At 38.4% G+C, this 27,586-nt stretch overlaps 1 protein-coding gene and 1 long non-coding RNA gene across 2 annotated transcripts in view; one reads left to right on the top strand and one right to left on the bottom strand.

Moving 5' to 3' along the window:
- The window catches only part of LOC102958169 (cytochrome P450 2C21-like), a 38,026-nt gene extending 14,746 nt beyond the window's left edge, over positions 1 to 23,280 (top strand). Inside the window, 7 exon segments of the mRNA XM_015536661.2 lie at positions 1,428 to 1,577; positions 3,613 to 3,773; positions 5,541 to 5,714; positions 6,572 to 6,713; positions 10,092 to 10,279; positions 14,680 to 14,821; positions 22,688 to 23,280. Coding sequence (XP_015392147.2) covers positions 1,428 to 1,577; positions 3,613 to 3,773; positions 5,541 to 5,714; positions 6,572 to 6,713; positions 10,092 to 10,279; positions 14,680 to 14,821; positions 22,688 to 22,869 — 1,139 coding nt within the window. The 3' untranslated portion in view covers positions 22,870 to 23,280.
- LOC107179454 lies at positions 447 to 27,586 on the bottom strand. Its single transcript, XR_001510082.1, has 4 exons — positions 27,428 to 27,586; positions 6,065 to 6,289; positions 1,694 to 1,805; positions 447 to 567 (listed from the first exon to the last, which is right to left on the bottom strand). It is a non-coding gene; the product is annotated as an uncharacterized LOC107179454 (long non-coding RNA).

Genomic DNA, 27,586 nt, shown 5'->3' with positions numbered 1-27,586 from the left:
TGCTAAGAGACTAGTTTAGGAAACTTGAATAGTGTGCATGGAACCAGCATAGGTTTGAAATATTCCCAGTCTTGACTTCAATCTTTTATTCTTCAAAAAAAAAAAAAAAAGGCATAAGAAATATTTGAATCCAATAGAATACAATCCTTATACATACACAGATAAGCTCTGGAAAGAGGATTATAGAAAAACACATAGTGAGTACACATGGATTGAGAGTGATACTAGAAAAAGCTTTTTAAATCCAAACTGGTCATAGGATCCTCCTCATATGTTATCTCTATATGAAGAAGCCCTAGAACAGTACCTGGCACATAGTTCACTTGGTTCTCAGGTGGCTGGACCAAATGGAACTGAGTTGTTGCTAGGGGACCAACAATGAAAGAAAGAGAGAGAGAGAGAGAGAGAGAGAGAGAGAGAGAGAAAGAGAAAGAAAGAGAGGGAGGGAGGGAGGGAAGAAAGAAAAAGAAATTTAAAAAGGTTTTTATATTAAGTACTTGAACTGTCTTCCATTTGTTTCTGGAGTTGGCCTTAAACTGTCCAGTCCTCTGGTGGGTCACTGGGTTCCTGTAAAAAGAGATAAGGCCTGAATGGAGTCACTTCCTCCTCTACACTATTCTTTAAAATCTCTATGGACAAGTATCCTATGAGAATTGTTTTTTCTCCTGATATTGTCTTGGCTTCCAGAAGTCTGGTATTGACCTTCCTTGGTGTTAAAACCATATTTCATGGCAGAGACATTACACACAGAAGGGAAATGTTAAAATGAGGAGGGCAGAGACTGTGTCTCTTATCAGAGGAATAGATTTTCATGAACTTCCTTCCAGTGCACAAGTGCTCTCTCTCCTTCTCTTGAGAATTGACTCTTTTTGTTGCCTCTCCTACAATTCACTTACAACATACAAAAATCAGCCCTGAAAATTTCACCTACAACTTGGAGTCACCATGATGTATTAGCTGTGTGGTCCACAGAGCTAGCATTTTGCCTCCATGATCACCAGTAAAATGGAGACAAAACACTTGGTTCACAGAGTTATTCTGAGGTTAAAGGAGCTAATAGATGGAGAAGAAGAGTTAAGTAACATGTAAAACCCAGAGTCTTGACAGATATGAGGCTGGGCTAACAGAAAGCAGGTAAAGCAGGGCTCATTGGAATTCTTATGGCTGGCACCACACCATAGTTACATTCCTGCTTCAGTGTCATTATCATTTGCTGAGATAAAGACTCAGCTAGAATTGATGGCAATGGAGGTCATTCTTCTCTCTCTTTTTTAAGGAGGCTTTTTTTTTTTTTCAATGAGGGGCTTGAACTCATGACTTTGAGATCAAGACCTGAGCTGAGATTAAGAGTTGGACCCTTAACCTACTAAACTACCCAGGCATCCCTCCCTTTTTTTTTTTTTTTTTTTTTTTTTTTTTTCTGATAGGAATTATTTTCAGCAACGGAGAGCAGTGGAAGCAAGTTCGGCGTTTCTCCCTCATGGTTTTGCGGAATATGGGCATGGGGAAGAAGAGTATTGAAGACAGAATTCAAGAGGAGGCCTTGTATCTGGTGGAAGCATTAACAAAAACCAATGGTGTGTATTTCTTTACGTATTTAACAGTAATAGTTTGGGAGGACTATATGCTCTTTCAAATAGACTACAGAGAAATCTGATGGCTCAAGCACCATAGAAGTTTACTTTTTGCTCACATGACAGTAGTGAAGTGAAGGGGTTGGCACAATAGCCTTTTCAGGCACCAGGTTGACAGGAGCCTTGATATCTTCAACACATGGCATCTAGTGTCACCCAGGATTCATCTCTCTGCAGGGTAGCAGAAAGAGCAAAGAACAAAGAAAAGAGCAAATAAGGTTTTCAGTAGGCCAGGTATGACAATGGCAGACATTCCATGGCTTTAACTCGGTCTCAGGACCATACCAGCTCTAAGACGCAGTGTGAGATGTGGTTCTCTGTGTGCACAGAAAAGCAAGGAGAACGGGGATTTGGATAATGAGCTAGTAGTTTTAGCCACAATAACTTGAAAAATGAAGTAATTTCTCTAGTAACTTCTTGAGAACATTGCAAACATTTCACAGTATATATACGTCAAGTCATTATGCTGTGCACCTTAAACTTACACAGTGCTGTCAATCATATCTTAGTAAAATCAGGAGAAAAAAAAGCACGAGTGGTTCAGCACTAGGATTCATGCCAAATCCTTCTCAGTGCTTAGGGCTGCTATATAGCTCACCTGGAGGATTATGGATGTGAATGGAGTGAGCCTCGGTAGCACAAATTGGCTCAGTGTGTGTATTTGTGTATGCACTTGCCAGACTGGAGAGGAGGTGGAAGACGAAGGGGTAGACAGGAGTCGTGGCAGAGAAGGAATAAGATCAGGATCATAAGACATATATGGTTTTTGAACCTCAATATTTAAATATTTTTCAAGAACACTGTTAAGGAAATAGTACTATTTTCTTTTTAAAAATTTTTTTGTAATGTTTATATTTGAGAGAGAGAGAGAGAGAGTATAAACAGGGGAGGGGCAGAGAGAGAAGGAGACACAGAATCTGAAGCAGGCTCCAGGCTCTGAGCTGTCACCCCAGAGCCCGACATGGGGCTCAAACTCATGAACCAGAGATCATGACCCTGAGCTGAAGTTGGACGCTTAACCAACTGAGCCACCCAGCTGCCCCATTATAGTACTGTTTTCTACATGGTGGTTTTTTTTCAATATTATTTTTTTTTAATTTATTATTTATGTTGAGAGAAACAGAGAGTGCGCAAGTAAGGGAGGGGCAGAGAAAGGGAGAGAGAATCCCAAGCAGGCTCCACGCCTCCAGCAGAGCCCAACGCGGGGCTCAAATCCACAAAAGCTCGAGATCATGACCTGAACCAAAACCAAGAGCCGGGTGCTTAACCATTTGAGTCACCCAGGTGCCCGGCATTGTGTTTTTTAACCAATGTTATATATTGTCCAGACAAGTTGTTTCCCCCCCTTTTTTTTTTCCTGCTATTAATATTAAACATGCCATTTTTACAAGTATTTGCACTTCTTTCTTCCTTGGAATAAATTTCTGGAGGTGGCAATAGAGTTTCAATGACTGTCATTTGGACTTTTGATGTCTATCAACAAAGAACGGGTGGGAGACCTGGCAGAAGAGGGATACAGATGTGAGGCTTATACTACGCATATGGTTTTGCAAAATTTCAACTTAATATATTAAATATTTTTACAGGTTTAATCTATAAATGTTTATCAAGAACATTATTAACAGACTAGTACAGTGTTCCATTATTTTGGATGCTTCCGACCTATGCTTATCCAGACTGTGCCCAGTAATTCTTGTGAATTATCTTGTGGCTCTTATTTGGGGAACACTTGGGGGAACTCTTGGGGAGTTCCCCAAGGAGAACACTTGGGGGGAAATAAATAGACTGGAGTAGACAGCTTTGTTTGGGGAAGCACAATAAATTTTAGGCATGTTGAGTTTATAGTGATGATCACATGTCCAGGGAATTCCTATACTTAAAAAAAATCCCAGAAGTTAACCCTTCTTAATTGTTTAAAACAGTCAACTTAAGATTTATATGAAAATTGTGCTCTAACCTTTAACTTTTATTGTTTTAGCATCTCCCTGTGATCCTACTTTCCTTCTGGGCTGTGCTTCCTGCAATGTGATCTGCTCCGTTGTTTTCCAGAATCGTTTTGAGTATGATGATAAGAAATTTTCAATCTTGATAAACTATTTTCATGAAAACCTCCTAATTTCAAGCAACTCCTGGATACAGGTAATGTCAACGTTCTCCTTATTTTTATTCTTGTTTTAGTTTTTTTAAAAAATGTGTTTAAGTAATCTCTACACCCACCATGGGGCTCGAACTCACAACCCCTGGATCAACAGCCACATGGTCTTTCAACTGAGCCAGCCGGGTGCCCCCAGCCAAGGTTCTTTTTAAATGGGAAATAATTTTCAGGGCACCTGGGTGACTGAGTGGGTTATCTGACTCTTGATTTCGGCTCGGGTCATGATCTCAAGTTCGTGGATTCGAACCCTGAGTCAAGCTCCGTGCTGACACTGTGGAACCTGCTTGGGATTCTCTCTCCCCCCTCTCTCTCTGCCCCTCCCCACTTGCACACGATCTCTCTAAACAAATAAATAAATGAATAAATAAATAAACTTAAAAAAAATCAGGGCACCTGGGTGGCTCAGTCAGCTAAGCATCTGACTTCGGCTCAGGTCATGATGTCACAGTTCGTGAGTTCGAGCCCCGCGTCAGGCTCTGGGCTGACAGCTCAGAGCCTGGAGCCTGCTTCGGATTCTGTGTCTCCCTCTTTCTCCCCCTTTCCTTTACTCGCATGCTCTCTCTCCCAAAAATAAACATTTAAAAAAATATTTTTTTAATAAAAATAAATAAATGGGAAATAATTTTCTAGGTAGTCTATCACTCATGCCTACCTTGGTCCTTTGCCCTATTTCCAAATGGCTAAAGTAATGTTTATCAAATTATCATTTGTAGCCAATTAGTGACTTATCAAATCAATTTAATGTATTGAAATGAAATTTAAAACATGAAATATAGTAATAGAGAAATGTAGTATAGTTCATCAATTATAGCAAGGCATTTTTTTGAGAAACCTTTTTTATATCCATAGATGAAGAAGGTGGTGATGTAAAACGTATGTCTTACTATAGTAGAGTGTCAGAAAATGTTAGTATCTTATGTTGTATGATCATTAAGAACTAAAATTCTGTGTGGATCAAAAGGTTATGATGTGTTCCACCTGGAAAGGACTCTTGAGAACAAAGCATCTACTCGTTTTTGGACCAGGAAACTGTCACCCAGAGATATTAAGCATATTTTCCAAAATGGCCTAGCCGAGGCAAGGAATGAGCTAGACCCAGAATCTAGATTTCTCAATTCTCTGTCTAGTTGGATACATGCTACCAGCCTGAATAAATTGCTTCAGTGCCTAACAACGGTATTAAGTCGTGAAGTACTGTCTAGAGCAGAGTCCATACACTCTAGGACTAGCAATGGACAGATAAATAAGGGCAATGTGCACATTCTTAAAGGTATAAAACTCCTAAATAAAAATAAGCTAATTTAGCCATTAATTTTTCTGATGTAGTTTCTTAATTACAAAAAAAAAAAAAAAAAAAAGCCCTGCAAACTTTTTTAGGGGGCTGTAGAAATATGTGTAAGTAAACAGGGATGAACACTAGGTTCTAGCTCTGTTGCTAGTTTGGTGTCTTAGAATGGTTGACTAACCTTTCTGAACCTTAGTATTCTTCTTTGGAAGAGGCGATATACTCCTGGATTCCTTCATAGAGTTATGGTTGGGAAATTAAATGGTTCTGAAATTGCTTTGTGACTTGTGCATACTCTAACTCCTAACATTTTGTCAGTTCTCTCTCCTTCAAGTTCCAAGTATGTTCTAGTGAGGGAAGCGTGTCTTACCTTTATCTACTCAGCATAGAACTCGGTGTCTGATGTATAATATGAGCCTACAGAACTTTGTTGAGTGAATTAATGAGTGATTCTTTCCTCTTTCAGCTCTGCAATGCTTTTCCTCTTTTAATACACTTTCCAGGATGTCACAATGTGTTACTTAAAAACATTGCTAACCAATGTAGGTTTATTGTTGAAAAAATAAAAGAACACCAAGAATCCCTGGACCTCAGTAACCCTCGAGACTTTATTGACTACTTCCTGATCAAAATAGAAAAGGTATAATGTGACCCTTTATCTTTGTGGGTGGTGAGACTCATGGATTAGCTTTGTTCTTCCCAGTGAAATTGGGATATACTGAAGATGTATTAATTGCTTGCATAACCTATAATTGTGCAAATCATATTGGGTATCTCGAGTTATTTCTAAATTCTCACTGAAAGTGACTTAGGAGGTTTTATATTTATCATGTGAAAGCTGGTTTTTTTAATTTGAGAACAGACTGAAATACGCACACATTCAAGATAAATGATACACAACATAATCATCCTTCATCAAGTAAGTTCTGAGAATGGAAGATGTAACAGATAAGGGAACACAGGAACAGATAGGAATCTAGAAAGACTTACCTTTGGAGTGGCACTAGGAAATCTTCACAGATGAGGTAGGTTTTGAAGAAACTATAGCTTAGATGAACAGACATAAAGTAGGTCCAGGGAACGGTAAGTGCAGTGATCAAGTGTGTGGAACTTTCAGAGAGGTGATCTTGATTGTAACTGAGCAACTGTCATGGGTGTGATGACTGATGAGGTTGGGAATAGAGCTGCATTGTGGGGGATGGGTGGTTCTGGAGGCTTGAATGAGAAAAACAGACATTATAAAATAGGTAATTAGATACTAGAATGGACAGTGAGTAGCAGTGAGGACTTGATAAAAATTATGTTTCAAAGAAATTATAGAGGAACTGATCAACTCTAGGGGATGAGAAAGTGAAGAATCAGAAAGGGCTTGTTGGAAGTTTATAACTCTGAGTATATTTTAACTGTAGCCCTCACACCAGATAACGGTGTCATATTGAGTTATGTTACCTCTGAGGCTCTTTCATTTATCAAGTAATTCTAACACATTATTTCTAGGAAAAACACAATAAACAGTCTGAATTTACCATGGACAACTTGATCATTACTGTCTGGGATGTGATTAGTGCAGGAACAGAGACAACGAGCACCACCCTGAGGTATGGACTCCTGCTCCTGCTGAAGCACCCAGGGGTCACAGGTATGGTCACAGGTGATGGGCAGAATGAAATTCCTGGTAGACATTAGAAGGTGACACTGACAACTATCCCGCTCTTCACCTGCCTAGACAATGCACAGGAAAATTTTTCCATCATTAGGAGCACCTGGGTGGCTCAGCCAGTTAAGCATCTGACTCCTGATTTCTGCTCAAGTCATGATCTCACAGTTTGTGGGATTGAGCACCGAGTCTGGCTCTGAGCTGACAGTGTGGAACCTGCTTGGGATTCTTTCTTTCCCTCTCTCTCTCTCTCTCTGCCCCTCCACCGCTCGTTCTCTCTCAAAAATAAATAAATAAACATTTAAATAAAAAAATATTTCTGGGGCACCTGGGTGGCTCAGTTGGTTGGGCGTCTGTCCAACTTTGGCTCAGGTCATGATCTCACAGCTGTGAGTTCGAGCCCTGCGTCGGGCTCTGTGCTAACAGCTCAGAGCCTGGAGCCTGCTTTGGATTCTATGCTTCCCTCTCTCTGGGTCCATCCCCTGCTTGAACTCTGTCTGTCTGTCTGTCTCTCTCTCTCTGTGTCTCTCAAAAATAAAGATTAAAAAAATTAAAAAAAATATTTCCATCATTAGTACATCTTCCTGTCATTGGATAAATTAAATTCAAATTCAATTATAGTACAAAAAGATAATGAAATATTTAAACAGCAGCAGAAATTTGAAGGGCAGAGGCCATTGTTTTCCCTGCTATGGTGGAATGTCCCTGATTTGTGTTGGGACAGATGCAATAAGCAGAGTTTTCTTAGGATCTGAAAGGATCAGCCTTCTGCTTTCTCTAAAAAGATGTCACTTGACATGCCTTCCATGTCCAGATAAATGTATTTTTGTCAAAAGATATTTTTTTAAGTTTATTTGTTTTTGAGAGAGAGAGAAGCCTTGAGAGGGAGAGAGAGAGAATCCCAAGCAGGCTCTGCACTGTCAGCACAGAGCCGGATGTGGGGCTCGAACTCACAAAACTGCAAGATCATGACCCAAGCCAAAATCAAGGTTCCAATGCTTAAGCGACTGAGCCACCCAGGAGCCTATATCAAAAGATATTTCTTCTCAAATGAATTTGCAGTGTAAGGATTGACTCAACAAAATTACAATCTTTCTTTATCAAAGAGACTCCCTAAATAAAACTTTATTCAAATAAATTCTTTTCAAATATACCCTTTTGGGCAAATAAATTCTTCCTCCCAAATATGATTTCTCTTGCAAATACAACCTTTCCATTTTTCCTCCTTTTTTTTTTATTGAGTGCTAATCTCAGAGGATATTTCCTTCACTACCGTATAGTGTTCTGTGCTTTGGCACATTAAGACACTCTTAGTACAGTTACATCTCAGGAAGCTTTTCTCCATGACATCACCAGATTTTTCTCCTTTGTTGAAGGTCCTTCTGTCCTCCCATTATAAAGAATAACTGCTTTCCAAATGGTGCAATTTACAAGCATAGCCTCAAAATTCCCGTTTTCATACGTTGTGCGATATAATGGCACTATTTCCTTTGAGTGACACGCTTTCAGCCAAATAACTTCACTAACTCTTATTAGACCTATGTTGACTATGACTGTGAATACCATGACATTTTTCTCCAAACCTTTAAGTCTTGTGTACATTGCAAAAGCCCTTTTTGTGTAATATTTCTACATTGCTTCCATTTTCATTTTTTCTTACATCACATCCATTTGTATTTTTCTTTTCTTCCCATTTTCATCCCTTACTGTGCCATTCTTTTAAGCATTCTGATTTTACAAGTAGCTCCTAACCACTTTCTATAATCACTCTCTTCTAGATAAAAATCCAGCCTCTCAACCTGAGAAGGTAAAGCTTCAAACTTCTCTAAAATTCCTAAGTTTTCTTGATAGCTATCAAACCACAGAATTTTCACATAATCCATTAACAAAGACTCCTTCTTCAGGTAGTAGATAAATACCATTTGACCAAAGTAGCAACATGGTACTGGAGAAAATGGGTTATAGACTAACTACAGTGGCTTTGGATTCTGACTTTACTAGTAAGTAGCTGTGTGACCTCAGACTCATGACTATCTCTCTGCTTATCTTGGCCCCTCATCTGTTTAAGGGAGATGATAATGCTTCCTAACATTCATAGAGCCTCTCCCTCGTAAGAAAAAGTTAATAAACATTTGTTTTAACTAATGAGTAGTCCTACTTAAACTATGTATGATATATTTTGCAAATAAAGGAAAAATATAACTCATTAACATAAATTACATAAATTTCATTTCAATTAACATAACATAAATTTCAGTAATCTTATTCAATTGCTAAGATTGTGGGTTTGGAAATGAGAAAAACCACGTAATACCTGGGTGTCCTTGAGAAGTATATTTACTTTTATGGACCTGTTTCCTCATTTTTAAGACACATAAAATAATACCTAACACATAGACCTATTTTGAGGAATTATAAAGTAATGTAATATGTCGTACAGCATGCCTATCATATGTTGCATTCTAAATGTTAACTTCTTGTTACTATGTGCTGAATCAAATATCTTATTCAGTTCTATTTATTAAGCATCTATGGCACTGGGTAGTTCTTACCCTCTTGGAACTTACATATTTATTTATTAAAAAAAATTTTTTTTAATGTTTATTTATTTTTGAGACAGAGAGAGCCAGAGCATGAACGGGGGAGGGTCAGAGAGAGAGGGAGACACAGAATCCAAAGCAGGCTCCAGGCTCTGAGCTGTCAGCACAGAGCCCGACGTGGGGCTCAAACTCACGGACTGCGAGATCATGACCTGAGTTGAAGTCGGACGCTTAACCGACTGAGCCACCCAGGCGCCCCTGGAACTTACGTACTTAAAACGAAAACTGAGGATGCCTGGGTGGCTCAGTCAGTTAGGCGTCTCTTGATTTCGGTTCAGGTCATGATCTCATGAATCCTGGGATTGATCCCTGTATCAGGCTCCACACTGACAGCACGAAGCCTACTTGGGATTCTCTCTTTTCTCCCTCTCTGCCCCTCCTCCAGTCTCTCTCTCAAAATAAATAAATAAAGTTTAAAAATTTTTTCTAAAAATACTGGCATACACAAAGTGGTTAAACAGCATGGTCTGTAGTGAGCCTTCAAGATCATAGATCCTTGAGTTGTTAAACAAAAGTACACAAAACAGAGAATCAGAGCTGAATTTCATGGTACAATTATATTTTATATGTACATATATTTAAGTCTCTAATGAGATCCCAATTTGCCAGGAAACAAATTATTTCTTTTTTTTCCCCCTATGGTAGTAACCATAAGTGATTTTCCCTTCGCCCAATCTCTTACCACAATGTAACCATGATTAAGAAGATTAAGCCAAAAGGCATTTCCATTTCACATAAATTCTGATTCCTATCTTGCCAGCTAAAGTCCAGGAAGAGATTGACCGTGTGGTTGGCAGACACCGGAGCCCCTGCATGCAGGACAGGAGCCGCATGCCTTACACAGATGCTGTGGTACATGAGATCCAGAGATTCATTGACCTCGTCCCCAACAGTCTGCCCCATGCAGTGACTCAGGACACTAAGTTCAGAGAATACCTCATTCCTAAGGTGAGAGATATTTCATCTGTACTACTCCTTAAGAATCTCAGGTTATCAGCCATCACAATAGTAGGATTATAGATCACCATCTACAGGCATGGCACAGTCATAACCCAGGCATCTTACCCTCTGACTACATGCTTCTGTCCTTTTACTCTGTTGATACAATTTTATATGTAATAGTGCTTAGACTCCCACAGGATTTTCTTCATAGTATTCATTGCCCAGGTGGCTTACTGCCTATGTTTTCTTCTGGGAGTTTTATGGTTTTATGTCTTATGTGAAATTCTTTAATCTATTTTGAGTTAATTTTTGTGTGTGGCATAAGATAGGGTCTAGTTTTATTCTTTAGTATGTGGCTGCCCAGTTTTTCCAACACCATTTATTGAAGAGACTATCTTTTCTTGATTGTATACCTTGGCTCCTTTGTTGGAAATTAATTGGCCATATATACATGGGTTTATTCCTGGTCTCTCTATTCTGTTTCATTTATCCGTGTTTGTTTTTATGCCAGTACTATACTGTCTTAATGACTATAGCTTTGTAACAGAGTTCGAAATCACAAAGTTTGATGCCTCCAGGTTTGTTTTTCTTCCTCAAGATTTCTTTGGCTATTCAGGATCTTTTGTGGCTCCATACAAATTTTAGGATTACTTGTTCTATTCCTGGAAAAAATCCCATAGGAATCTTGATAGGTATTGCATTGAATCTATACATGGCTTTGGGTGATAGGGACATTTTTAACAATATTAATTTTCCCCAGTCCATGAGCACAGAATATCTTTCCATTTATTTGTGTCTTCTTCCATTTCTTTCATCAGTGTCCTACAGGTTTAAGTGTACAATCTTGCACCTCCTTGGTTAAATTTATTACTAGATTTTTTTTATGCCATTGTGAATAAGACTGTTTTCTTAATTTATAGTTCATTATTAATGTATAGAAATGCAACAGATTTTTGTGTATTGATTTTGTATCAGTTTATTCTAACAGTTTGGGTAGAGTCTTTAGATCTACAATATCATGTTATCTTCAAATAGTAACAGTTTTACTTCTTTCCTGTATGGATGCCCTTTATTTCTTTTTCTTGCTAATGCTCTAGACTAGGACTTGTAATACTATGTTGAATAAAAGTGGTGAGAGTGGGGGCGCCTGGATGGCTCAGTTGGTTAAGCATCCGACTTTGGCTCAGGTCATGATTGCGGTCCGTGAGTTCGAGCCCCATGTCGGGCTCTGTGCTGACAGCTCAGAGCCTGGAGCCTGCTTCAGATTCTGTGTCTCCCTCTCTCTCTGACCCTCCCCTGTTCATGCTCTGTCTCAAAAAACAAAAACAAAAAAAACCACAAAAAAACATTACAAGTGGTGACAGTGGGCATCCTTCTTTTGTTCCTGATCTTAGAGGAAAAGCTTTCAGCTTTTCACCATTGAGTATAATGTTTGCTGTTGTCTTATCATATATGGCCTTTATGATGTTGAGGTACACTTCCTCTTTATTTACTTGTTGAACTTTTGTCATAAGTGAATGTTGAATTTTGTCGGATGCTTTTTTCTGCATCTACTGAAATGATCATATGGTTTTTATAGTTCGTTTTTTAATGTGTATCACATTGGCTTGTGGATGTTGAACCATCCTTGCATCCCCGAGATAAATCCCACTTGATTATGTATATGATCCTTTTATTGTACTTCAATTCAGTTTGCTAAGATTTTGCTGAGGATTTTTACATCTTTATTCATCAGAGATATTGGCCTTTTCCTGTGATATCCTCGTCTGGTTTTGGTACTAGGATTATGCTGGACTCACTAAATGAATTTACAAGTATTCCCTCCTCTTCTATTTTTACATAGAGTTGAGAAGGATTGGTATTCATTCATCTTTAAATATTTGGTAGAATCTACCAGTGAAGCTATCTGGTCCTGGACTTGTGTTTGTTGAGAGAGTTTTGATTACTGATTCAATCAGAGTAATAGGTCTGTTCAGATTTTCTATTTCTTTGTGATTCAGTCTTGGTATGTTGTATGTTTTTAGGAATTTATCTATATCTTCTAGGTTGTTCAATTTGTTGGTGTATAATTATGCATGGCAGTCTCATGTTCTCTTGATTTCTGTGGTATCAGTTGTAATAGCCTATTTCATTTCTGATATAGAGTCCTCTCTTTTTTCTTAGTGAGACTAACTAAAGGTTAGTCAGTTTTGCTTATCTTTCTTTTCAAAAAACAAGCTCTTAGTTTCATTGATCTTTTCTATTGTTCTTTTAGTTTCTATTTCATTTATTTCAACCCTGATCTTTGTTATTTCCTTGCTCCTCCTAACTTCGGGCTTCATTTGTTCTTTCTTTAGTTCCATGAGGCATAAAGTTGAGTTGTTTGAGATTTTTCATATTTCTTGATGTAGGCATTTATTACTATGAACTTTCCTCTTTGAACTGCTTTTCCTGCATCCCATAAGCTTCAGTATGTTGTATTTCCATTTCATTTCTCTCAGGGTATGTGTTTCTCTTTTGATTTATTCTTTAACTCATTGGTTGTTCAGTAGCATGTTATTTCATCTCCACAAATCTGTGAATTTTTCAGTTTTGTTCATGTTTCTAGATTCATATCACTGTGGTCAGAAAACATGGTTGATATGATTTTAATCTTCTGCCTTTTGTTAATGCTTATTTTGTGCACTAACATATTATCTGTCCTGAAGAATATTCCACATGTGCTTGAGAAGAACCTGTACTCTGTTGCTTTTGGATGGACTGTTCTGTGTCTGTTAAACACACACTCATACACTCATATGCTTTGAAGCTCTTATGTGATAAATCTGACAACTAGGATATTATGGGGTCTGTTTCTATGAATTTTTTTTCTTTAATTTTGGGTCACATTTCTTTTTTCACATGTTTAATGATTTATTATATGCTTAATATTTTGAATGATGCCTTGTGGGGAGTCTGGATTATGCTGTCTTCCTTTAAAGAGCATTGACTTTTATTTTGGCAGGAAGCTAAATTACTGACAGATGGTTTTCAGTCTGTGAGGCTTACTATAACTCTTTCATTGTGGATTGGTTTCAATTCTGAAATTAGTGTTTGTTCATGGCCCTTAGTCTGATGTGAGTTCCTTAGTCCAACAATTTAGAAGTTTGGGGTTGCCTTAGCATCTGAGGTGCTAAGAAAGTTCTCTCCATCCTAGCTGGGTTGGAACCTCAGTTCCTCTATCACTGCACAACATGTGTTATCCACCTGCAGTTCTCAAGCAGTCGTACCCTGATAGGCTTCATGGAGTTTCCTGTGTTTGTGCCTCCCAACCCATAATCATGGACTCACAGAGTCTTATAAGGTTATAGGTCTTATATACCTTTGAGATCCTATTTGTAGATTCTTCTTGGCCTGTATCCTTCTTCATGAATTCTAGATGCCAAGTTTTTATCTCTGTCTCCTTAGCTCAAAAAAGAGTAGCACTTTGCTTGACCTTCTCCTCCCTGAACTCTTAGGAGGAAAGTGTTGTCAGGCAGAAATTCAGAGTGATTGTAGGGTCTACCTAATTTCTCTTTAGTGAAGTATCACAATCCTGGATTGCCTCTTGTTCAGTGCCAGAGAACTGTTTCTTTATATACTTTTTTTTCTGGATTTATATTCGTGTTAGTCGTGAGGACAACTCCAAAGGAGTTATTCTGTTATAGTCTGAAGTAGATGGTCCCACCAGCCAGGAGAAGTGTTTTGTAACTAACTTTATATGGAAGCCTATTCTAGGACTGACGATACTGTCTTCCAAAGATTCAGTTGATTTTGAAAACTAACCTCCAAGTCATTATGTTGCACTGTATCTATGAGTTTAAGAACACCCTACTAGGAAGCAGAAATGCTCTCTCATTTCTACAATAATATGCAACAATTCAATTGAAACAGCATAGCTCTTTCAAACTTACCCGTTTGTTACCTTTAAAAAAATTTTTTTAAGTAAGCTCTTTGCCCAAAGTCAGAACCCGTAGACCCTGAGACCAAGAGTCCCACACTTTGCCAACTGAGCCAGCCAGACACCCCTAAATTTGTCATTTTGATGGGAAGATGAAGGGTTTTCAAGAATATGGCCACTCAAGTAGAGTTTTGAAGACCTCATTCTCAGTGGCATCAGCACCTTGAGACAATACTGAAATCCATTGGTCAACAGTGCACTCTAGGGAGCTCCCTTAGTTTTCTGAAAAGCAAGTGCTGGTGTCGGCTACAAAGTTTGGAGTCTGTTAACGGTGCTTTGGACTGCCATTACATGATTTAAAACCTGTTAGGGTTGGTCATTAGTTTGTTCTGTGACATGGAGTAAATAAATCACTTCTGTGCCTCAGTCTCCTCATCTATAAAACAAAAGGATTTCAAGCTCCATGACCTTCATCATAATCCAGTTTATCTGTTTCTCTTTATATCAGGGCACAACCATATTAACATCTCTGACTTCTGTCCTGCATGGTGAGAAAGAGTTTCCCAACCCAGATCAGTTTGATCCTGGCCACTTCCTGGATGAAAGTGGCAACTTTAAGAAGAGTGACTACTTCCTGGCTTTTTCAGCAGGTAAGCAAGCTTCATATTTATATTTATGTATGCATCAGGGGTCAGTGAGATGAGGAAGGCTTTGCATGGAGGCTATTCTGGACTGAACAAATTGTCATTTGTATGAGGCTAGAGGCATCACTCCCAAAGCCCAGGTTATTTCTCGTTCAATTGAAGTCTGCCCTCACCAAGTTTGGCACCAGGACCCACCACTGAGATTCCTATAAAGGGGCAGGAGCAGAGGGTAATGGAAATTTGAGTATCTTCCTTTAATTTGTCAGTGTCCTGGGAAGAAACAGGTGGCATACTCAAAAAGGCTAATTAAAGAGAATGTAACGATGAGACGATTTTCAGAGGGTGGGTAGGATTAAGGTAAATAACAAGATATTATAAAGTACTCAGAGATTAGCATAAGCAGGAAGAGGTTACCATCCTAAATTGGAAAGGATGAAGGAAGGAGGGCATTACTGGGATCCAAATAGACCTTTAGGAAAGAAAGGGTGGCTGCCTCAACGGGAGATGTGTCTATAGTAAAGCGATACAACCACTGCCTGAACTATAGCCTGACAGGGTAGGATTGAGGGAATAAATACTCTGACTTTTTCAATGTCCAATGCTCTGAATTTGTTCAGAACCCAGAAGGGAACTAACATCTCAGTTTATGCATCTATAGAAATCACCTTCCTGAACACAGAGTAGGCATAAAAGACAAACACAAAAGAGAGCTGGAAGGCAGGAGAAATGGAAAATATTCAGCACACTCCAAAGGAGAAACAGGAGGAAGACACGAGGGTAACAGGCCTTTCCTGTAGAAGTAATTGAAACAGAGACAAAAATAGGAGATTTGCTCCTGATTGAATATCTAAGAAAAACAAGTATCAAGCAACCCTTGCTATCGTGGTCCCAGGATTATGTGCAACTCCCGGAGATTATCTCAAAGCAAGATGCTGCTTTACTACTCCTTACCTTTCTTCCTATATTTTGAGCCCATTACTGCATAATGAGACTCCTTGAGATTTCTATTCAAGTCACAGGGCTTGCAGACCTGCTTTTGCCCTGACACTGTGGGCAAGATCTGAGGCCTTACCTTAAGAACTTATGTTCCAGTATGTGAGATAGGTGAATAATTATAATTTCATCTGAAATGTGCTGTTTTAGAAGCATTAACTAGTGTTAGGGAAAACAGATAAAGAAGTGAGTTATATGCTCTGAGCACATCAAAGAACTTTGCATAAAAGAAATGATATCTGAGCTGGATCTAGAATGATGTAGAAAATATGAGCAGGCAGAGTAGAATGGAGGGCTATTTCCACTGGAGGAATGACTAGACTCTAGACAGCATTTGAAATTGCCAGTCTGGGGATTAGTGATTAGTTAGTATGTTTGTGGCTGATTTGTAATATTTCTTTTTTTCCTACCCTCTTAGTTCAGGATGACATAAATACCTTATTTTGCCTGATCATCTTTGGAATTTTCAGGTCTGTGTGGATTCTCTGCACACGTGAAATTGAATTTGGTTTTCTTCTGTTTATTTGTCTCACGTCAATTTGATTCTTAGTCCAGCTAAGAGGACCTTGAGGGGGACAGGAAATTCTTGCTCCCCAACAGACAATTGGTGTGTCAGCAGGACACCTTAACTCGCTGGACACTGCTCACCCCACACACTATGATAGCCAAAAGTCCCTGAGGACAGCTGGTACAAGGTAAGATTTCTTAGCATGTCAGTCTCTGAGAATCTGTATCTACAGAGTCTGATGGAGCAAGAACGATAAGAGTCCTTTTTCTCTCTCTCCCCAAATTTAGATTAATAGGAGAAAATACTTGTAGGGCTGGTTCCTTGGGCTTAGGGACTGACTCTTGTTGAGTTTTGTAGGATACTCTTCGGTAACTGATCTATTTCCCCCCAGAGATGGTCTTTGTTTTCCTTAGTGTCTTTTATGTCACTTGTCCTACAAACTTTGCCCTATGTTAATGGGTACATGAAGTCAAAGCTGTTGCTAACAGACTTCTTGGAAGTCAAAGCTGCAAAACTGGTGGACGTGGGTTGAATACTTAAAAGAAGTTAGAACTAAGGCTCCTGGCTGGCTTGGTCAGTGGAGTGTGTGACTCTTGATCTCAAGGTTGTGGGTTTGAGACCCATGGTGGGTGTGGATTTTGCTTAAAAAATAAAATTTTTTAAAAAAGAGAGAATTCCAAGCAGGCTCCTCACTGTCAGCACAGACCCCGATGCAGGGCTCAAACTCACAAACCCACCATGAGATCATGACCTGAGCCAAAAGCAGATGCTCAACCAACTGAGCCACCCAGGTGCTCCAAAAAATAAAATATATTTTTTAAAAATCTGTTCGAGCACTCACCACTTCAAGAAGTCTCCTGTGATAGCATAAGTTGGTCACAGAACAGGTTGGATTGATAACAGATCACCTGCCAGCCTCAAGAAAAAGGCACCCTGTGAAACAACACACAATCCCCAACCCTGTGGCACATCCTTCAAGTATTAGTGTGGCTCCAAGCTACCCAACACTTAGCTAAAGCTGTTAAAGTGCACATATACAGGATAGGATTTTTCCTTTTGTCTTGTTCTTTGTCCTAAGAGCTTGACTTTGTGACCAGTGAGAATATTCTCTTTGGTCTCCACCATCTGGAGGATGCACTTAACAGGGTGTACCTTGGTGGCCAAATAGAATGGGGCTCCAAGTCTTTCTCTGGCCATGACAGTTCTTAAGAGGTCCCAACCCATAGGAACCTTTGTCATCTCAACCTTTGTTTCCTGTTTGTGCCAGGAAGACCCATTACAGGAGTGCCTGCCTGGTGTCACAGATTAGCAGGTCTGTGACGGAGGTACCTCACTTTCACAGTGAACTATAATACCAGTATTTTTTAGATTGGCAAATTTGTGAATACATTTTGTAACTTAGAAACATGTACTTCATCATAGTACAGTCTTTCAGTAAAGAACAAACCAGGTTTACTCACAGACCCAAATTTATCTTTAGTTTCTCTGTAATAAGACAAAAATAGAGGGACGCCCAGGTGGCTCAGTCAGTAAAGTGACTGGCTCTTCATTTTGGCTCAGGTCATGATCTCATGGTTCATGGGATCAAGCCCTGCATTGGGCTCTGCACTGACATTGCAGAGCCTGCTTGGGATGCTCTCTCTCTTTGTCCCTCCCCTGCTCACATTCACTTTCTCTCTCTCAAAATAAATCAACAAATTTTTTAAAAAAGAAACAAAAACAGATAAACCTATGTTCGGTACTTAATGTTTCATTATTTTATCTTATTTGGAAATGATCTAGATATTCAATGAATTTAACTTAACATTTAACTTAGCCAAACTTTAAAACTTCAGGTTACTGAAGATTTTGGTAGCCCTTTAAAAGTTTACCTACAAACCATTTAATCTTATTTCTATCTATTTATTTTTATTATTTTTAAAATAAAAAGTTTACCTGTAAACTATTTTATCTTTCTATCTATTTATTTTTATTATTTTTTTAACATTTATTTTTTGGGAGAGCACAAGTAGGGGAGGGGCAGAGGATCTGAAGCGGGGTCTGTGCTGACAAGCTGACAGCAGTGAGCCCAATGTTGGGCTAGAACTCATGAACTGTGAGATCATGACCTGAAGTGAGACGCTCAACTGACTGAGCCACCAGGCACCCCTACATCTATTTACTTGTTTTGAACTGTTATGCTGAGACTAGCCACAACATTTTATAAGGTATTAGACAAAGTCAACCATTATTTTAAGTTTCTTTTTCCTGACAAATTTTGTAAGCTATAATATGGACTTATTTGACTTTCAGTAAACATAGGCAGAATAAAAGTTTTATATTTAATCCTGATAACTCTAAAGACATGGCTATTTTAATTAAACCAACAATTTTTTTTTTTTTGAGAGAGAGAGAGAGTGCATGTGAGCAGGGGAGAGGGAGAGAGAGAATCCATGCTGAGCACAGAGCCCAATGTAGAGCCTGATCCCATGACCCTGTGGATCATGACCTAAGCTGAAATCAAGAGTCAGAGTCTCAACCAACTGAGTCACCCAGGTACTCTAAACCAACAACTTTAAATTAGCTTTAATATTGAATATTTTCGGGGCACCTGGGTGACTTGGTGGGTTAAGCATCCAACTTCGGCTCAGGTCATGATCTCACAGCTTGTGAGTTCGAGCCTCACATCAGGCTCTGTGCTGACAGCTCAAAGCCTGGAGCCTGCTTCATATTCTGTGTCTCCCTCTCTCTCTGCCCCTCCCCTGTTCATGCTCTGTCTCTGTCTAAGAAATGAATAAACATTAAAAAATTTAATATTGAATATTTTCTGAGATCACATAAACTTGAAAAATATTTAGGTTAGTTTCTCTCTTCCTGAGTTTTAGAATGCCCAATCCTTACAAGTACTTGTCTTCAAGCCAACTAAATGGAGCTCTTTTACAAATTTATTTTTTAAATGTTTATTTTTTCATTTTGAGAGAGAGAGAGAGAGAATCCCAAGCAGACTCCAAGCTCAGCATGGAGCCCAATGTGGGGCTCGATTTCATGACTGAGATCATGACCTGAGTCAATATCAAGAGTCTGATACTGGGGCTCCTGGGTGGCTCAGTTAAGCATAAGCTCTTGATCTCAGCTCAGGTCATGATCTCACAGTTTGTGGGGACAAGCCCTGAATTGGGCTCTGCACTGACAGCATAGAGCCTGCTTGGATTCTCTTGCCCCCCGCCCCTGCCCCTCCTCCATGCTCTCTCTCTTTCAAAGTAAATAAACTTTAAAAAAGAAAAAAAGTTAGATAACCAACTGAGCTACTCAGGTGCCCCTGAAGTTTGTATTTAAAAGAAAGGCTTTTACATCCTAGAGATGATAAACGTAGAAAATTTACATCACAAAGGCACAGAGAAAAGTATCCAAGTTTTTTCCAAGTCTGAACACAAGAGGCATTTTAGCAGTTTGTACTTGGAAAGTCCTCTTCCCCTACCACTGTCACCCTACCCCACCTCTTGCTTTTTTTTCAGTCTCAGGTGATTGTGGGCTGTGTTCAAAGACATTAAATTTATAATTTCAAGGGACAGAGAAGGTAAAAAAAAAAAAAATTTTTTTAGAGTTTCAGTGTAATTACTATTTAAAATGTACTTATTCTTTTAAGTCCTAAACAATATTGTTCCAAATTGTAATCTTCTGTAGTATCTGTAAACATTTTGAGAGAAATAGACCAGGTTTGGGGATTGGTAAAGAGAGGTAAGCTTTGACTTATTTCTAGAGTTGCATCTCTGGTTTTGTAGAGCTTTGAAAGAGAGTTGTTTCTAATTCCTCAAAGGACTGGATTACAGCCTGAATATCACGGGATTGGCCCTTTTTTTTTTTTTTAAACTAAATTTGCTTTTTTATATCAGGCAGATTTTTTATTAAAATGGGAATCAAAAGATTCATGCCTTTGTAAAGTCTGTGTGAAGCATTTTAACAAAAGCCTTCTTTCTGGTTGCACAGTTTAATCTGGGCTTCTAACAGTCCCTGAATATTGGCCTTTCCCTGATCATTTATAGGAGGGCCTAGGAGAAATTTTGGTCATGTTTCCTCTCTGAAGGGAGGGTTGTGACTAGTGATTAATCTTTTTAATTTCTCTCTAAATTTGCTAGGGTCCTTTGAAAGTAGAGGTTAAAAGGGCTTGATAATTTAAAAGCTTTACAGCTGTCCAGGGGACACAAATTCTTTTGCCTTGGGGGTCTAGGATACACTAGCCAAGTACATTGCCTAGGAATGCCTGAAGCTGTCACAAACTAATTACAGTGCCCTGGAAGGTAGAAGCAAAGTGAGCCTTATTGCTTTTGTTAAATTCCTTTCCTGGCTTTCAGCAATTACATGAGCAGCCTGTAGAATTTGAACGTAGAGATGGAGTGCTCTCTGTAAATCCTATAGGGAAAGGGAAGTTAAAATAGGCATTTTAGGGGGAATTTATGTTGTATGTGGACCTTTATTTTAAGTCTAGTTCCTCTTCTTTCATCTTATCAAGGGAATCCCTGAGGCTAGCCATTCAACTAAGTTTAAAATGTTTTTCTTCTTTTTTCAAACATTAACTAATTTAAAGGATCTGTCGTCGGGCCATTGATGAGTAGGATCTGTTATGAGCAACTCAAGCCAATAAGCCTTTTAATGCCTTAACCAAAGATACAAGAGGTGTCCAGAGAAAGGGCATAGATGACACAGCCCTCATGATCCAAAAGTTTACTCCCATAATTAATACAAGAAAGCAGAGGCCTTCATTGCTGGTCTCCAACAAAATCTTGAGATGCTTCCAGTCAAAGACAATAATCCGTGACACTAGGCATGTGCTCCTATAATGGGAGTTTCCAGCACTAACAAGAAATGAAGGTTGAGAATATAAAGGCTCCTATGGGCTGGGACTTCTCATGACAAACACCCTTGAGAGCTGGCATGGCCAGACAGAAAGAGAGAGAGACTCCTATCCCTCTTCCTTTCAATTGGACATTAAGGTGCACCCGGATAGGTGTATCTCCTCCAGATGGTGGAGACCAAAGAGCATATTCTCACTGCTCACAAAGCCAAGCTCTTAGGAGCTTGTTCTATGAACAAGACAAAGGGAAAAACCCTATCTGGTTTTTCCTTCAGCTAAATCTTGGGTGTCTTGGAGCCACACTCATTCCTAAAAGGAATGTGCCACAGAGTTGGGGATTGTGTGTTGTTTTCAAGTGTACCTCATTACACAGCTGTTTCCTTGAGGTTGGCAGGTGGCCAAGTGTTAATCTAACCTGTTCTGTGACCAATTTATCCTATCACGGGAACCTTCTTAAGGTGGCAAATGCTCTAACAGCTTTTAAGTGTTCGACCCGCACCCACCAGTTTTGCAGCTTTGGTTTCCAAGATGTCCTTTAAACAGCAGGCTTATAGGGCCTATGCCTGCTTTCTGCCCTATGCTAATTCCTTTTTATGACAAACAACATAAAAGAAACAAGGAAAACAAAGACTATCTCTGGTTAATCTATTTCCTCCAAAAGAGTGCTCTACCAAATTTACCAAGAGTTGCTAAGCCCAAGGACCTAGTTACACAAGTATTTTCTCCTGCTAATCTGAATTTAGAAAGAGAGAATGACTCTCACCGTTCTTGCTCTATCAGACTCCTCAGATTCCAGGAGACTGACATGGTAGGAAATCTTACCTTCTGTCGGCTCTAGGTCAGATGTCCCAAGGATCTCCCAGCCACAGCTATGTTTGTGACAAGCAGCATCCAGTGTGTTAAAGTGTACTACCAACTAGGCCAGGTGTCCGGGATGAAAAATTTTCCTCTGCCTTTCAAGGTCCTTCCCAGCTAGACTAAAAAGTGAAATTGACATGAGACAGATTAAGAGGAGAAAATCAAATTTAGTTTCATAGATATGGGGAATCTACAGACATGAAATTTCAAATACAGTCAGGCAACATGAGGTTTCTATGACATCCTGAGCTAAGGAGAGGGGAAGCGGTCTGGGGATTCACAGGGAAGGAACACCATTAGCGGGAAGGTGAGAGAGATGTTTCAAAAACAAAGGTCTCCCTGTTACACAGAGAAGTTTCTTAGGTAAAGAAGAATCTCTGTTAATTGCTCTCTTCTTGGTATAAGCTGGAAGTTGAGGGAGAGGTAAGGAGCTTTTCTTGAATCTGCTGGGTTTTGATTGCTTTTAACTAAAAATAATTTTTATGCCAAAGTGGTCCATCTTGTGGTGACCTGCCCTGGCCTTTACACATGCCCACACAAACGTACTGAGGAAATGAAGGTAACCAGGTTTCAGTGTAGACAAAAGAAGGCATAGGTTAATTAGTCTATTAATATATTTATTTTCTTCCCTGTGTGCTGACTCAGAAAAAAAATGAGTATTTAATTTATGTGTCATTTTTAGGAAAGAGAGTTTGTATTGGAGAAGGCCTGGCCCGCATGGAGCTGTTTTTACTACTGACCAACATTTTACAGCATTTTACATTGAAATCTGTGGTTGATCCAAAGGACCTTAAAACTGCCCCAGTTGTCAATGGGGTGGGTGCTGCACCGCCCGTATATAAGCTGTGCTTCATTCCAGTCTGAAGAAAGGTCAGGCCTCATGTGAACAAGCCAGATGCTTTCTGTCCTGTGTGTTAGCTGTATGACATTCCTGACCCTGTCTCTTCTAATTTTCCTCATCCTTTCAGATTCAGTTCAGATTTCCCCACATGGAACAAAAACTCACTTTCCAATAAAATTCTTTTTGTAATTGTGAGATCTTAAGCTGTATCTCATCTACAGTGTATACCAAATGTAAGAGACTTCAAATGTCATATTGAATATTAAAAATTATCCTATGAGTTAAAAAAGTTTTTTAAATATATAAAATTTGCTCGTCTCTTACTCCAGTTAGCTCTCCAGGGGAATAATCTCTTGATAGTTTGGCATGTACAATTTGTTTTTTTCCCAATAATTATTAAAAAATAATTGGGGGGGGGCACCTGGGTGGCTTAGTTGGTTAAGCATCCCACTTGATTTCAGCTCAAGCCATGATCTTGCAGTCATGAGATCGAGCCCCATGTCAGGCTCTGTGCTGAGCTTGGAGTCTGCTTGGGATTCTCTCTCTCCCCCTCTCTCTGCCCCTTGCCTGCTTGTGCTCAATCTCTCTCAAAAAAAAAAAAAAAAATCGTGTGTGATGCATATTTGTGTATACGTGTATGTATAAGTATATACATGTAGGGAGAAAACAGAAGATCATTCTAGCAAGAGGCAATAACATGAGATAAAACTTGAATTTGCTGCTCTGTCCAAGGATTCCCTTCCTGTTTTCCCCTACTGGTTAAACACACAAATGGAGACATACACATACACAGACATAGTAAGGCAAAGAATAGGGGAAGGTGATGTGTATGTATGGTTATATTTGAATACACATATCAGAAATATGGGTTTTTATGTATGTGTGTATACACATATATTTATAATATACCTATGATTTGCTGGTGACATATTTTTACAAGTCATATAAATAAAAATACCCTGTTGTATGGCTATAATTTTTAAAATTATCTCCTTATTCAAGGGTATTTATTTTTGAATTTTTGTTTATATAAAAAGGCTGCTATATGTGTCTTTCATTATTCAGGAATAAATGTGAAGTGGCTGCACATACATGTGCACTTTTATTTTTCATACATACTGAAGCATAAGACAAAAATTATGTGTCTGTTTACTTTTCTATCATGAGTATATAATCAAAACACTATTTGACCAAATCCTTGTATAATATTGAGGATTGAATTCTTTGGTAGATTTAGTAATTTTTAACTAAAACTTCATAGATTTTCAAGTAGGAAATCCTATCACCTGTAAATATTTCATTGCAATGACCAGGAATTTCCAGAAATAAATAACATCTATATATCTAGGTCTTGGTCTCTCTGTCTCTGTCTCTTTCTGACTTATCACACACACATGTGCATATAAATTTGTCAGCATGGGAAAAAGATGAAAGCTGTGAGGATTTGTGGGGACAAGATAACAGAGGGCTTGGGAAATCTATATTGGGAACTCTGATATTTGTATGATTTTATTCTTGAGGTGATTTCTGATTTGAAATCAGGTGCTGAGTGGCCGAAAGGCTAACTATAAAATATTTTAAGAGCCTTAGAATCTGAAAAGAATTTTTGCAGATTCTCCGGAGTAGAAGAAAAAGAATGGAGATCAGAGCTGGCCAAGTAAGAAGGACCAAGTAAACACCTCCACTTGAGCTGAAGCCTGAAAGTCTTGGGGGAGCTGCACGCAAGGATCAAGAATAAACCCGGGGACACCTGGCTGGCTCAGTCGGAAAAGCACGCAACTCCTGATCTCGGGGTTGCGAGTTTGAGCCCCACGATGGGTATGGAGATTACTGAAAAATAAAATCTTAAAAACAAAAGCCTGAAGCTAAACAGGCTGATTACTAGTAAGGAAATTTAATCAGTAATCAAAAAACTCCCAATAAAAACAAGTCCAGGACCAGATGGCTTCACTAGTGAATTCTACCAAACATTTAAAAGAAGAAGACCTAAAACATATTCCCCTTAAACTATTCCAAAAAATAAGTGAAGGATAAAAAAAAAAAAAAAATCACATGATCTCAATAACTTTGGAAGAAGTATTTGACAAAATTCAACATCCATTCATGATAAAAGCTCTCAACAAAGTGGGCTCAGAGGGAACATACCACAACATAACAAAGGCCATATCTGACAAACCCACAGCTAACATCAACCTCAACGGTGAAAAACTTAGAGCTTCTCCTCTAATATAAGGAAACAAAGGTGCCCACTCTCACCACTTTTATTCAACATAGTACTAGAAGTGCTAAGCACAGCATTCAGATAAGAAAAAGGAAAAAAGGGGGTGGCAGGGGAAGAAAAGAAAACACATCCAAATTGGTAAGGAAATAAAATTGTCACTATTTGCAGATGATGTGATACTATACAGAGAAAACACTAAAGCTTCCTCTGTGTATAACTTTTGACTCCCTCAAAACTTAACTACTAAAGCCTACTGTTCACCAGAAGCCTTACTGATAACATAAACAGTTGATTAACACATATTTTGTATATTAGGTAGTCTTATAATAAAGCAAAGCTGGGGAAAAAGTATTAAGAAAATCATGAGAAAATATATTTACAGTACTGTATATTTTTATTAAAAATTTTTAAAAATAAATATACAGTACTATATATTTATTTCAAACCTCTGCTGGTCACAGGTCAATTGTATATACAATGGAGTATTATTCAGCCATAAAACAAAATGCCATTTGCAACAACATGGTTGGATCTTCAACACATTATGCTAAACGAAATAAGTCAGAGAAAGACAAATACTGTATGATCTCATATATGGAATCTAAAAAACTGACTGGATAGACACAGAGAACAGATTAGTGGTTGCCAGGGGTGGGTGGTGGGGTAAATGAGTTAATATGGTCAAATGGTACAAGCTTCCAGTTGTAAGATGAGTAAGTTGTGGGGATGTAATGTATAGCATGGTGACTATAGTTAACAAAACTATATCATATTGTTGAAAGTTGCTAAGAGAATAGATTTTAAAAGTTCTCACCATATGCAAAAAAACTGTAACTATGGAGGGAGGCTTGTGTTAAATAACCTTATTGTGGTAATCTGTAATATATACATAAATCATGCTGTACACCTTACGTTTATACAATGTTATATGTCTGATCTCAAGGCTAGAAAAAATTCCTTATATAAAAATTAAAGAAAAAACTTTATACTGATTTTATATGGCTTTAAGCAAAGATAAAGGACTTTCCAGAAAGGGTTTCTTAGTATTTACAACAATTGTATAAACTATATAAATGCATGTTGTACTGGGAATTAATGCTTCTAGCTCATCAGGAGCTTCGTGTCCTCCTGTTGGTAAATACATGAGAAATCTGAAGTGTTCTGCGTATGTAATTTTTTCTCTTTCATCTCAAAAGAAATAAAATAGCCACACAGAATGGTATAAATGAGCTAGGTCAAAATATAAAGGAGATTGCCCTGTCCCAGCAAGTACTTTATTTACATTTTTTTTTAAAGATTTATTTTTGAGAGAGAGAGAGAGGAGGACAGAGGATCTGAGGCAGGCTCTGTGCTGACAGTGGAGGCTGAGCAGATGTGGGGTTTGAACTCACAAACCTTAAGATCATGACCTGAGCCAAAGTGAGGTGCTTAACCAACAGAGCCACCCAGGCAACCCCCTCACCCCCTGCTGCCGACCCCCAGGAAGGACTTTAAAGTTAAATCTTTAGCTCAAGCCACAGTCTGACCACTTGTTTACTGCAGAAAACAAAGAGCAAATAAAGAAATAGAAATCTGGCTATGAACTCCAAATGGATTCCCTAGCTTGCTCAAGAGAGTTTGATAGAATTTTTCCATGTTCTGACTATGAAATGTTTTCTCAACAAATTAGTTTACCTTATCTCCAAATTAAATAACTAATGAATTAGATTATAAATTTTCCTAAATTCAACAGAACTCTTTTTTAACTTGACTATAAAGGTTAATAAATATTTATATAAATTCAAAACAAAAGAAAATCTCTAGATGGGGCGACTGGGTGGCTCAGTCAGTTAAGCGTCCTACTTCGGCTCAGGTCATGATCTCGCGGTCCATGAGTTCGAGCCCCGCGTCGGGCTCTGTGCTGACAGCTCAGAGCCTGGAGCCTGCTTCAGATTCTGTGTCTCCCTCTTTCTGACCCTCCCCCGTTCATGCTCTGTCTCTCTCTGTCTCAAAAATAAATAAAACATTAAAAAAAAATTAAAAAAAAAAAAAGAAAATCTCTAGAAAAGAAAACTTGAACTTCTAACACTTAAAATGGCAGATTTTTTTTTTTTTTACTCTGTAACTCAGAGCAGAAAATTTTAACTGTGCCTTAAAATAAATGACCTGAATTACTAGTTTGCAAGATAATAAACTAATGAATGCAAATTGAAAGAAAACCATACTAAGTAAACTTTAGTAGTAATTTTAAAAATATCAGATAACAAGAAAACCCCAAATATATGAAAATTAAACCACACACTTTCTAAGTCATCATTGGGTGAAAGAATAAGTCACAAGAAAAATATTTTTAATTGAATAATAATGAAAATACAACTTACCAGAATTTATGGGGATACATCCAACACAGAACACTTAGAGGAAAACTTAAAGCCTTAGAATACCTAAAATAGAAAAAGAAGAAAAGTCCCAAGTCAATGATATCATCTCCCACTTTAATAAAATATAAGAGAGAACATTAAATTCAAAGCTAGCAGGAA

Source organism: Panthera tigris, chromosome D2 (genome assembly GCF_018350195.1).
Source record: "Panthera tigris isolate Pti1 chromosome D2, P.tigris_Pti1_mat1.1, whole genome shotgun sequence".
Taxonomy (NCBI): Eukaryota; Metazoa; Chordata; class Mammalia; order Carnivora; family Felidae; genus Panthera; species Panthera tigris.
This window is presented reverse-complemented; position numbering and strand designations above follow the sequence as displayed.